The sequence below is a fragment of the Juglans regia genome, chromosome 2 (genome assembly GCF_001411555.2).
Source record: "Juglans regia cultivar Chandler chromosome 2, Walnut 2.0, whole genome shotgun sequence".
In the NCBI taxonomy this organism is placed as follows: Eukaryota; Viridiplantae; Streptophyta; class Magnoliopsida; order Fagales; family Juglandaceae; genus Juglans; species Juglans regia.
Window position 1 is genome coordinate 34658401 of NC_049902.1, and position 13089 is coordinate 34671489.

The following is a 13089-nucleotide window of genomic DNA, read 5'->3' on the forward strand; positions in this document are numbered from 1 at the left end:
AGATAAGTTGAATAAAATATTATTATAATATTAATTTTTAATATTATTATTATTTTATGATTTGACAAAGTTGAAATTTTTATTATATTTTGTGTGAAAATTTAAAAAAATTGTAATGATGAGATGAGATGAGTTGATAATCCAAACTAGGGTTTCTTCAATTGAAAAAGAGTGAGTTTGTGGGATTTTCCAATAGTGCATAATGTTTTTGCAACATAATGGGATTCACATATATAAAATGATGAGTAATGTTAGATACAAGTTTTAAATAGACAAATCTCATATAAATTTTTTGTGAAAAAATAGGATTCCACTAACAAAAAATAATTTTTTTACACTTTTTTAAAATAGACTCTAGTACTTTTTTACAAAAACTTATTCGTGACTTGTCTATTTGAGATTTATACAAATCATTTCCCTATCATAACTGCTTAATTATGCCAAAACAAATCATCTATAGAAACATGCAAAGAATCATTAGATGGACTCAACCCACTTTAAAGGGCCATTGATGGCTGCTGTTAATTTGCAACCAAACCATACCACCCACTCCTAAAACGTGTACTTGTTAGTTACAAATTAATCCATCATTAATCATCGAAGACATATGAGACAATCCTTAAGAATTTGCTTTATGTCTTTCCAATGATTCAATTATTATGAATCAGTACCATACCAACTTCTGTTTAATATGAACTGTCAAAAGCTGGAAAACGGATGATTATTCACAGTCCCATAACTACCACCTGCAAAGTTCGTCCTCTGGATCATCAAATAAGTCCAGAAAGGTGAGTATGACAGATACATACATACATATATATATTGACAAGAAAGAGTAATTTTCATTTCTTCCATATTTAGGGCTCCACTCAAGCCTGGAAAATTGAGTATGACAGATCATAGATATTAAAAACAAGACTAGTAGTAACATGGCTAGCAATTAAAATGCTGTCTTAAGTTACACTAGTACTTCCTTAACAAGACCTGTACATTTCTCTCTATATTAACACTACAACAATATTATTTGACTTGGATTCTTTAAAGGGTCTCAAGGATGGAGACGGCCAATTGTCGCTTCAATGATTAGCAAAACCTCCATATATATATATACATATATATATTATAACATGCTATCGATTGCTGTATTAGTACTGTAGTTGCAAGTGAGCACAAGAAAATTAAGGAACATTATTAATAAGGATGTGCATGCACAAGATGATGGATTGCAGGGTGCAAAAGCTTCCCAAAAAAAAAATAGAAAAACTTCCTATTTTCCCGTCAAGAGAAATAGTATATATGGATCATGAGCTTATTGCAGATAAGGTGGGTGCATATAATGAAAAAAGATATTTACAATCGTGAATTGTGTGAATGTTGTATAATCGTTTTGAAAAAAATGAAAAAAATATAGGATTCACATAAAAAAAATTAATTTTTTAGTAATAGATCCTACTATTTTTTAAAATAATTATATGACGTTTACGTTCTCAATTGTATATAAAATTATTCGTATATAATTGCAAGTCCTGCTATATATAGGAAACAATTAGCAACAAGCTGGCTGACGGCCTGAGCTGGATATATTATGACACATTTGTCTTTGATGATAAGGACCAAACACCCATGTCAACAGAGACATTACCACCGGGTCCATAAGCCTATTTCATTTTCTACAATATCACAACTAAAACATTGATATGAAATTTTAACCACCAGCACCACAAGGCAGTAGTACTTGATCTAGCTGTCCCTGTGGAGCATGAGTACTCATGTAGCAGATCCGAATAATTGGATTCGTCATCCAACTATATTGATTGAGTACTTAAAATATCTCCCGAATGTGGATCACAATTTGGCATCATGTTCTGCAACCACCTCTAATCAATCGGTTAAAAAGTTATTGCATCTGATTTTGAGTTTTGGATCAAGTTTCTAAACAATATTCTATGTCATGTTAGTTTGAAGAGTTATTCTACTCAGTAGCCTTACAAACTACAACAAAAAGGGCCTATTGCGTCCAAAGTATTTCCGTTGATGCTAAAATTGATGCTACAAAATATCATTTGCGATGAAATTAAACTCGGTGCTAAATTTTGTCGCAAATGGTGCCATAAGCAATTCCAATAGTATATTTTTTAATTGCGGTGAAAATTTAAGTTTTGGGGCATTTTTTGGTCGTTGCAAAAATCACTACAAGAAAATGGTTTTTTTGCAATCAATTTTTTTGTGACAATTTTAATTTGATAGCAAAAAATCAATTTTTTTGGCATTCCCTTCGTTTTATTTCTGACAAGTAAAAAATCATCGCTAAAAATAACTTTTTGCAACCAAATTAAAATTATCGTTGTGAATAATTTGGATGGAAAAGATTAATTCTAACACCTTGATTTGTTTTACGGCGAGGTTAATTTGCCGCTAAATGGTCTATGTGATATTTAACTATTTGTGGCAATTATTTAACTATTTGCAGTGACATTATACCGCCACAAATGGTCAATTTTAAAAACAAAAAGGTGGAAAATCCTTTCTTCTTTTCCCCCGCCCCCGCCCCAGGGTCTATGTCTGTTTCTTTTTCTCTCTCCTTCATTCTGTCATTCAAATTCCATCTCGACACTCTATCTCTCTCTCTTTCTCGTATGCCACTATCGTGCTCCAACACATCGGCAAGCTGTCATCTCCCTTTTTGTGATGGTTTCTTTTGTTGACCTTTTTTGTCTTTTGAGTTTTGTTTTGTTTTCAAATTCAATTTGGATATTTCAGTCTGAGTTTTCATCTCTCTCCCCGATCTCTCTCGCACTTCTCTTTCAGAATTTCACTCTCCACCTTTTTATCTTTCTAAAAAAACTATGAACGGAGGTCATCTTCCTTAGTTTATCTCCACTTGCGACCTAGGCCCTGATTTCCATTGAAGGAGATCTTCTTTTGTGTTCATCTGTAGCTTGGAAGAGGATTTTTGTGCTTTGTTCTTCTGACAGTGTGCTTTCTTAGTTTTCTCTTAATTTCTTCTGTTACTTTTTTGCTCTTTTTATTTTTATTTGAAGTTGTCTTTTTTTGCCATTTGGGAGCTTGTTTTGATTATTGTTTTTTTGGAGATTTTTTCAACGAGGGTTTTGTCTAACTTTCTGGGTTTGTGTGGGTATTGTGTAGATGGATTTGTCAAGGATGCTTCAAAATCATATATAAATTTCTCTCTCTCATTAGCAAATGGCCAAAGGCAATAATAGGATTGCGATGCTGATAGGCTTTTTGTTTATGAAACATATTTGATTTAAAAACTTGGTTAAGACTAAGGTGTGGGGTGGATATGGTGAGTAGAGTGTTCTGATCTTGTGTTATATGCTTATTTTGTTCTTGAATGAGGGTTTTGATTATTCATTTTCTTCTGATTTAGGTATGTTGCTTATTTCCTTCATTTTAGTTTGTATATTCTTCTACCTTCTTTTTATATTTCTTTCTTTTTGATTAGGTGAGACAACATTTATATTGTATTCAGTAGCCTTGTGAGTTTCTATTTTTATTTCCCGTATTAATTCATATGTTCTTGCCCTATGGTGTTCCTAATCTATTGATGCTTAAAATTGTTTCCAATGTTTTAATAGTGAGTCTTGTGACTTGTTGAGGACATTCACAATTTATTGAGAATTTTTTTAAAAAAATGAAAATTCTAACCTTGAGGACTAGGAAGTGGGTGGAATGAAGTTTGATAACTAATTTTGTACACGTTGTTTCAGCTTCGGGTTACCTTTGCGGGCATTTAAGTTTGATTGAAAAACTAGACACAATACAACATATAAAGTGGGTGATTGAAGATGATTTTGTCATAATAGCAACAGTGTTCATGTTGAAATGATGCTTAAGTTGTGTGTCTAACATCCATGGCCTTATCAGCCACATAGATGGATTGAGAGTAATGGAGATTACGGCAAGACTTGTGCATTTTTCCTTGTCAAGCAAGCCAAATGGGTTAATGAAGTATGAACATGATCAATTGAATGCCTTTTATAGTTTGAGCTTTAGTTTCCTACATTTTAAACCATATCCGGATGTTATTTTTTTTCATGGAGTCATAAGAATGTTGACTAACTTTAATCGAGGATATTACTATAGAGCACATTGCAACAGCAAAGTAGCACTATGGATATTAAATCAAGGTATTTGGGAGAAAGTGATTATTTTTACTCATTATTTACTTCGCACTCTAAACACAAGCATAAACATTATGGATTTTTTTCTTAAATAATTTCTTTGTGTAGCTCTAGATCTCTGATAGAGACTGTATTTTATGTTGCCGATAATCCTATGCTTTTTTTTTTTTTGTAATCTTCTTCACCTAAAAAGCTTTTACTCTCACTATATCACTATATGTTGGGTTGGGTTTCTCTGTCTGTCACCTTGCCCTTTATTTTGGCGTGCTAATACTCTATTTTCATTCTTTTTTAGATGACAATTGAAGGGCTCAAGCACACTGGTCAACAACAACTAAACAGAACCTTGGATGATCATGCCAGATTTTGTACTTTGATGTGCCTTGAGAAGTCTAAAGTTGCACACTTAAAATATAATTTAATTTCTTTATGGATTGTAATATAATGTAAGATGTATAATTTTTTTAATGTATTTTGTGACAATAGTTTCAAAGTTGGCAATAATTTTTTCCTAGCAAATTGTTTATATTTGTGGCACTACTAGTTAGTCACAAATGTATTTCTTAACTGCATTGTTGATTTTTTTGTTTCACAAGAATGGTACATTTGTGAAGATCTTTCTCACCAAAAATATCAAATACTTGTAGCGATATCTATATATTTGCGACACTAAAAACAACTGGGGAATAATTATTTTTTACGGCGATATTTTTCAATTGCGGCACAAACATTTTGCCACAATTGTGTTTTTTTTAACCATCGAGTAACTCTTTTGCGTCTAAATTAAAACAAGTTTGTGGCGACAACATTCGGTGCAAATATTTTAACTATTTGTGACCCACACTAGTTTCACCGCCATAAATCTTTTAAGACACTCTAGTTGTGTCTACTTTGTGGCGATTGGATTTGGACGGATTTAATTATTTGTGACATTTTTAGGTATTTTTGCAGTGATTTCATTCGACGCAAAATGTCATTTCTGTTGTAGTGATACCATACACTTGTTGATGTGGATCTTTATTCTTTTTTCCTAGTAGGTCATATGTAGTATAGAACTGCTTAGTAGAATTTTTCTTTAGGATTTGGATGTAACAATATATATCGTATTATAAGCTGGTTTCGAAATATCTTAGGATTTACACAGGACTGGCCAAAAGCATTATTTTATTGTCTATATGTAGGTTATGCTTCGACATTAACTGTTATAATATATATGCACCAAAAAAATATGAACAGAAAAGTTGTTATATCTTGATCATCAATAAACATTAAGGTCTGGTTTGGTTAGTCAATATAAGATAAAAACATTTCATTTGGAGTTGTACCGTATAGTAATTTTGGCTATCCAAATATAATATTTCATCTCTTAAATTTTGAAACTATCTAATTAAATGAACAGTATAAAACAGTAAAAATTGACATAAACAGTACGTGAACAGTATCAAGCGGACATGAACAGTGTCAAACGGACATGAGCAATGTAAACCGTGAAAATTGACGTAAACAATATATGAACAATGCACAATCTGAGTACTCAATAAAATAGTGGGACCCACATATTTTTCGAATCCAAAAAATTAAAAACTATACCATCTCATTTCATTATCCAAACATATTTTTTTTACAAATTATTTTATTTCATTTTAATTCAAAAAAATCTCACTATTATTTAAAATGTCTCATTTTATCCTATCTGAATTGTATATTCAAAATGGGCCTAATAGTTAAGAGTAAGATCAGTTACGTACACCGTATCTCACTTTTTTATTTTATTTTTTGTTTTACCAGCTAAAATCGTAGTAAAAGTCTTTTTTTTTTTTTTCCTTTTAGTAATGTATAGAGAAAAATGTCAGACCTATATATGGATTTTAACTCCACTAAAAGAAAATTAATAACCTTTATGTTTAATTCGATGGTATTTGATCTGTACGTAGGATTCATTCGGCTAGAGATCGTTCGATTTTCAAACCTTCAAAGGTAACCGGGCCGGGTTTTGTTGGGCTAGCTAGCTGCTTCACACGCACGGTACGTAATCTCCTTCTTCTTCGACGTTTCCTTCGGAACGTGCAGAACAAATGAAGCATTCAACGGGTTGAGATAGAAGGTGCTAATATTATACGCATGCAGTTAGTCAGAGGCTGATCGATCAGAGAATTAATTCAAGCAACGTTAATCCAATTTTGAAAATCGCACTCCGTGCTGATCTTTTTAAGAAAATGGACTCCATAATAATGATTTGTATGAATTTTAAACAAACAAGCTTCGTACGTGTTACTCTTATTAATATAAAAAATGTAGACTTAATTCATTATAAAAAAAAAAATCTATTTTCATCTTCCAGTAGTAAAATCTATATATACTTTTTTATATAAAAAAAAAATTATATAAAATTTATCTAGTATCTAACATTACAGTCCCGGCCGAATATTGAAAAGGATTGTAAGAGTCGAAGCGCGCTATATATATATAGCTAGCTAGCACAACTCCCATGCATGCAGGAAGCAAATGCACTTAAGTATTGTATTCGATCGAAATCTATTCTTGGAAAATCATCATGTTCGTACTCTCCTAACGAATTCTATGAATCATATATATATATATACTAGTAAGATGTTACGTGCATGAAGCATGTATGTGCAGTTTAAAGCACTAATATATTTTAATAAAATAAAAATAAAGTACATATATCTTATTATTTTATTACTAATATATATCTTAAAAGCTATTGAAAGATAAGATATTTGTAAATTATTATAATGTTTTCATATTATAATGAATACTAAAAGATAAATTTACATAAATCTGTTTTCTTATTATAATGTATTTTCAAATTAAAAATTGAATCCATGATTATTATTATAATAAATCTGTTTTATTAGTATATTTAAATATATTAATAGTGGAATAGAAATTAACAGAAATCATAAAAGTAGTCATAAATAGAATGTAAATGAAAATATAATTGTATCCCTGTGTTCTGTAATTATTACAAACGGATGAAAAGTTAATGAAAACTAACATATTCCGTTAAAACAAGAAATTTCTGTTAAAACAAGAAAATTCCATTTCATAGGCTTTTTATATAGAGAGATATATAATTAAGGAGAAATTAAACAGGGCTCATGCATTTATTAATTTGGTCTTTTATTTTGGAAACTTAATTATCTCAATTACTTCGGAAGCATATACATATATATATGTTATTTTAATTTAGTCCCAAAAAACTGTTTGTTTTTTCAATTGGGAGCTAGTGTTAACTGTACATGATGATGTACCGTACGTATCGAAAATATTATTTTAAAAATTACTGTTTACAAATTATATAATATATAATATTAATTCCTAGCAATATATATATATATATATCAGGAAGAGTACTATATATATATATATATATATATATGGAAACGTTAATTTGACGCCCTAACTTTCCTAGAAAGTAAGTCCTGATTGAATGAATTCTCTTGGAAAAGCGTGCCCAAAATCAAAGCGGGACCATTTCAGGAGTGTGAATGCGGGGAAAATTGATAGGACTACATACAAACTATGGCCAGGTACTTTCGTCGGCTCAATTTTCTAATAAGGAAAAAAAAAACAGGTGGGAAAACTTTAAGCTTGGTACATACGCTGCATGTGGCCGCAAACTGCACCTTGATCTTTTCCTTCGAAAGGACCGAACTTTGGAGATTTTTAATCAAGCCTGGAATTAGCTGCATGCATCTTATAATGTGCAAAGATTAGGTTTTGTTAGATTTAGGGCTCGTTTATTTTTACAGATTAAATGAGATAAGATGAGTTAAAATTAAAATTAAAAAATTAAATAAAATATTGTTAGAATATATTTTTTAATATTATTTTTATTTCAAAATTAAAAAAAATTAAATTATTTATTTTATTTTATATTAAAAATTAAAAAAAATGTAATGATTATATGAGATAAGATGTTTTTTAAAAACAAATGAGACCTATATTGTTGGCTAACTATTTATAATTAGGTTGATTAGAATATATAGATCACGTTTCAAGTTTATATTATAATTACATGCATGCGCCAAAGGTAAGGTCGTTGTTCCCATTATTAATTCTAGAACTAATTAATTTGATGGCCAAAACAGCCTATTCTATTGGGGAATTATTTGTCCCCCCCAAAAGTTTTCAACATCGAATAAAAATTAGATCATCACTATATATATATATATATATATATATATATATAATATTTAATCCCAATTTTTTTTTTCTTTTTATTTGTAACTTTGAACCCGCCAGCTAGATTTTTTGGTGGACGATATTCGAGATGGTACAAGCTTGGAAAGTCTACAGGAAATTATCCCCAGCTTCGAGCTAGCTAGGAAGCTGCTTAATTTATATATATGCACGTATATTTTTGGCAAATTCTAGGTGTTGAGATCGATCAATTATACATTTTATATCATATCATCTCATCTAATTATTATAATTTTCTCAACTTCCAATATAAAATAAAATAAATAATTCAACTTTTTCAAATCTTAAAATAAAAATAGTATTAAAAAATATATTCCAATAATATTTTATTCAACTTTTTAACTTTAATCTCAACTCAACTCATCTCATCTCATCTGTAAAAACAAACGAGCCCTAAGTTTCAAAGTCTAGTACATTAATTTTGGACGCAGATTTGAGGAACCAATATTTATATTAGAGGTTCGGATTCAGAGATAAGTTGAGATGATTTGTGAATAGTAGAATAAAAGTTAAATTATTTATTATATTTTGTATGAGAATTTGAGAAAGTTGTTTTGAAATTTGAAAAAATAAAATTATTTATTATATTTTATGTGAAAATTTAAAAAAATTGTAATAATGAGATGAGATGAGTTGACGTGAGTTTTGAATCCAAACCTCTCCAAACCAATTAAAAATGACACATACGTAGGGCATGCATGGCGCGCGCAATATTCTGTCCCGTTTTTTAACGTTGAATTTTCATGCATGGATCAAGCAAATTAATACTGCATTAAAAAACAAAGAGTAGTTATGGCTAGATTAACATACGCTAGCTAGTGGCAAACGAACAATAGAATATTAATCCCAAAGCCCTAGATCCAAATTAAGAAAGACTCGTGCTAAAACAAAAAGTTTAGAATGAGGCTAGCTACTAGATTTTAACATGACATAATCACTTAGTAAAATGATATATACAACCGTGTGGGGAATCGCGGTGTAACCGCGTCCCACGTGGAAAGAAATAAAAACGCTCATCCCCCCCTACGGCCCTACCCAAAACCTACTCACAAAGTTAATTCATTCGTACGCCTCCTCCTTCTCCTTCAACCTCTCTCTCCCTCTTTATTTCTGTCAAAGTAAACTCTAACCGATTACCTCCATTCTCTTTCAACTGTACATAGCATTTTTGTCAAAGGTGGCAATAAGGGGATTTTCATTTGCCAAGGATGCAGAGGCTGAACCCCACAAACCTGTACAAGTCAAACAATATGAGTATGGGACGGAGCCAACCACCATATTCTATATTCAACATTTTACTTATACATCTTACTGAAAATTTTCCCTTTTATATTTTTTTTCCGAAGAACCTTGTGTCAATTATGCTAATAACTTGTTAATCAACTTCATTTTCATTTATTTATGATCTGCCAATTGAATGATTTTAATTTTCTTCTTTTTATTTTTTTCAAATATGCTTTTCACTTGGAATCTACAAACTTCATCATTGAGTGGTTTTTTATTTTCTTTAAGGGATGTTTCCAGGGATGAGAACAATATCTGGGAAGTTTCTCGTGGAGATCGATAAATGGATGAAAAGATTTGACTGTCATGTTGTTGTTCCAGTCTTTGGAGTGGGAAGGGACCCGTTTCTTCTGGTGTGTTTTTATTGAATCTTGATGGGGTTTATTGAGTGACTTATAAGCTCCCTTGAAAAGTATGTGCTTTGGTAGGATTTCTGGATAAAAGAAACATTTGTAGATGTTTATAGTCGAAATGCTGCAATTGGATTTTTTAGTCGAAATATTACAGTTAGATGGATTTCGAAATGGGTTTAAGATTTGGACGTTTCTCTCTTCTGAGATCTCTCTTCTCACTTTTCACTCCTTCTCAGTTTTTATTTATTTTACTTCTTTACTTCTGTCGTGATGATGTGGCCACCCGGTTACTCAGCGGTTGTGCATAGCCGGTTGTACCTAGCAAAATTGAATCACTTAATATATAATTTATATTCTGAAAGAATTGTAGGCTTTTCGATCAATGCATGCATAGGTTCTATCATCATTATAAATAAACTTATATAACATTACCTTATATGATCTTAAACTTTATTTAAAAATTTTTTTTTCCAAAAGCACTAATTATTAGGTATTTATAATAAGTTTTGGGACCTTGCTCTTTGGGGGGTCTTAAGCAACTGCTTAATGGCCTAACCATGCATTGAGCCGGCACTGGGTTGGTGCAAGCATGCATGCATGGTGTGAGCCGTGTGCCTGAAACATGCTGTTTTTAGAAAGTTGATGGTGACTTACGTGGCTTTTATAGCTACAGTCATATGAAGATACGGAAATCAAAATAGATCTGGAAAAGAAAAGTGTTGAGCTTGGCATCATGGATGGACCTCGAATGGAACTTTGGTCCCTGGAAGATAGATGGGCATGTTTTGGCACATATGATATATCTCATTAATTCCACAGCGAGCGCTATGGTTGTTGTCTCGGTCAATCTTCCCTAGTACTGTTGGGAAAGGAGCAGTGATAATACACGTTGTAGGTAACAGTCAGAAAAGCTCAACTAATTCCTTGCTCGCAAAGCCAAGAAATGATCAGCCTTTTCTGCCGAAATTATATTTTATTATTACATTTGGTCTCTTGACTCTCTTCATGTTGTTCGAAGCCAATGAAAACGAATTAACCCCTACTTATTCCATCAATTTAATTCTGGGAATTCCTCACCACGTATCTAATTTCCTTCGTGTTCACTAGAACGTTAATTTGTATTCAAACAGTCAAAGAAAACGTTTTGTTATATCAATATGCAGTAAAAATCATAGTACTATTCCTTATTTTGTGTTAAGAAATAAACGATAATTCAGACGTCCAAGGCAGTTGCTTTGAACTTATATATATATGTCTAAATTCCAAACAATCGAGGCAGCACTGAGTTCCGAAGTTCGCTAGCTGTCTGCGTCTTTCACAAGGTTAGTATATATATTAATTCGATCCTCGACATTTACGTAGAAATTAAACGGAATTTTGTCGGGAGAAAGTGGCCCTGGACCGGGTGATGTAGCAAAGGAGGCGGTCATGTGGGCCAGTGGGGGTGGAGAGAGAGAGAGAGAGAGAGAGAGATGCAGAGAAAGAAATAGTCAATGAACGTGTTTGAAGGTCTATTTTTTCAGAGGTGGTCAAAAAAATTTGTTCATTTCCTCTCCTGTGAAATCTAATATGCGAACATTCTTTTTTCAAAATCAACTCAAGAAGTAAAAATTTCAATTAAAAGTTGAAGATTCCAACTTTTTATATACTATAGCTAGAAATATCACGTACGAAAAAAGTTGATCGATTATAAATAGCGGCCTCTAATCTGTATTTAAGGCAATGCAAACCAACAATTCCCAATACACAATTCTCATATATATAAACAGCACAAACTAGGCAAGAGATCGAAGCTCATATACAGTACAAGCACTCGGCCTATTACCAAACTAGCTAGGAAAGAAAAGCTTATATTATAGATCAGAGAAACCATGCAACGCTCTTCTCTCCAGTTGGCTAAACGTGCCATTAAACCGGCCTGTGATGTTTTCATTAACCATAGAGGGATTGACACAAAGCGAACTTTAGCCACTTTGCTCTATGATCATCTCTCCCGGCACAACCTAAGTCCTTTCTTGGACAACAAGAACATGAAGCCGGGGGACAAACTGTTCGAAAAGATCGATAGTGCAATTCGTAGCTGCAAGATAGGCGTGGCTGTTTTTTCGCCTAACTACTGTAAGTCGTATTTTTGTCTTCATGAACTGGCTCTTTTCATGGAGTCAAAGAAGAGGGTCATTCCAATCTTTTGCGACGTTAAGCCATCTCAACTTCACGTTCCAATTAATGGAGTATGTGCGGAGAAGGATCAGCTTCGGAGGTTTAGCTTGGCTGTCGAAGAGGCCAAGCAAACCGTTGGCATTAGTTTCGATTCCCTCAAGGGGTAAGAATATATTTATTCTTTTGTTTTGAGAATATTCTGACACGATGTATCTCATGCATTTCTCTCATAATATAAGCATGAAGATCCTAGTATTCATCTAACCGATTTCTGTTCATGCGCTTGCAGGAACTTTGCAGATGTCGTAAGAAGTGCTTCTGAAACTGTGATCAAGACCTTGATAGAGCTTGAGAAAGAAGATCAGCAGATGAAGCTGCGGAAATGATCTCAATCCTCCTGATCAATAATGAAGGAATATCGATAACGATACTGCAGGGAAATGATCATTCCTCATCAATCCTGTTAATAATTAGTTCTGCATCATTTTTTTGTTGAATATATTTATATTTTTTCCAAATCTTCATTTATTCATTGTTAAAGAGAGCACCAATTCGGATGTTATGACACAATATATACGGAAAATTCTTTCAATTTGCATCGTAGAAAATAAAACTAATAAGAAACGGAATAAGAATGCAGAACTTCATGATCCTTGTTCATGATTTCAGTACAATATTGTTGTCAAATTGTAAATTTTTTATAGCTGAATGAATATTCAATAAAAATCATGTATTGATCGAACAATACAAGTTGTACGTTGTTAATAGCTTTAATATTTCCCCGGCCAGTTTTGTTTTTCTATTTTCGATCTTTCTTAACATTTCAGATCATGAATACACGATTTTTATATTTCTTGCCCTTAATTGGAATCAACATGATCAGAAGGATGTTGCTAGCTACCAAGAGCTAGCGATCGAAT

The 13089-nt window shown here is 32.1% G+C and overlaps 1 protein-coding gene across 1 annotated transcript; it reads left to right on the forward strand.

Moving 5' to 3' along the window:
• The first annotated feature begins 11880 nt into the window (after nt 1-11880).
• LOC109013505 (TMV resistance protein N-like) lies at nt 11881-12555 on the forward strand. The gene is made up of 2 exons (XM_018995622.1): nt 11881-12332; nt 12459-12555. The coding sequence occupies exons 1-2, from the start codon at nt 11881-11883 to the stop codon at nt 12553-12555; spliced, it is 549 nt and encodes a 182-aa protein (XP_018851167.1).
• Nucleotides 12556-13089: the final 534 nt, after the last annotated feature.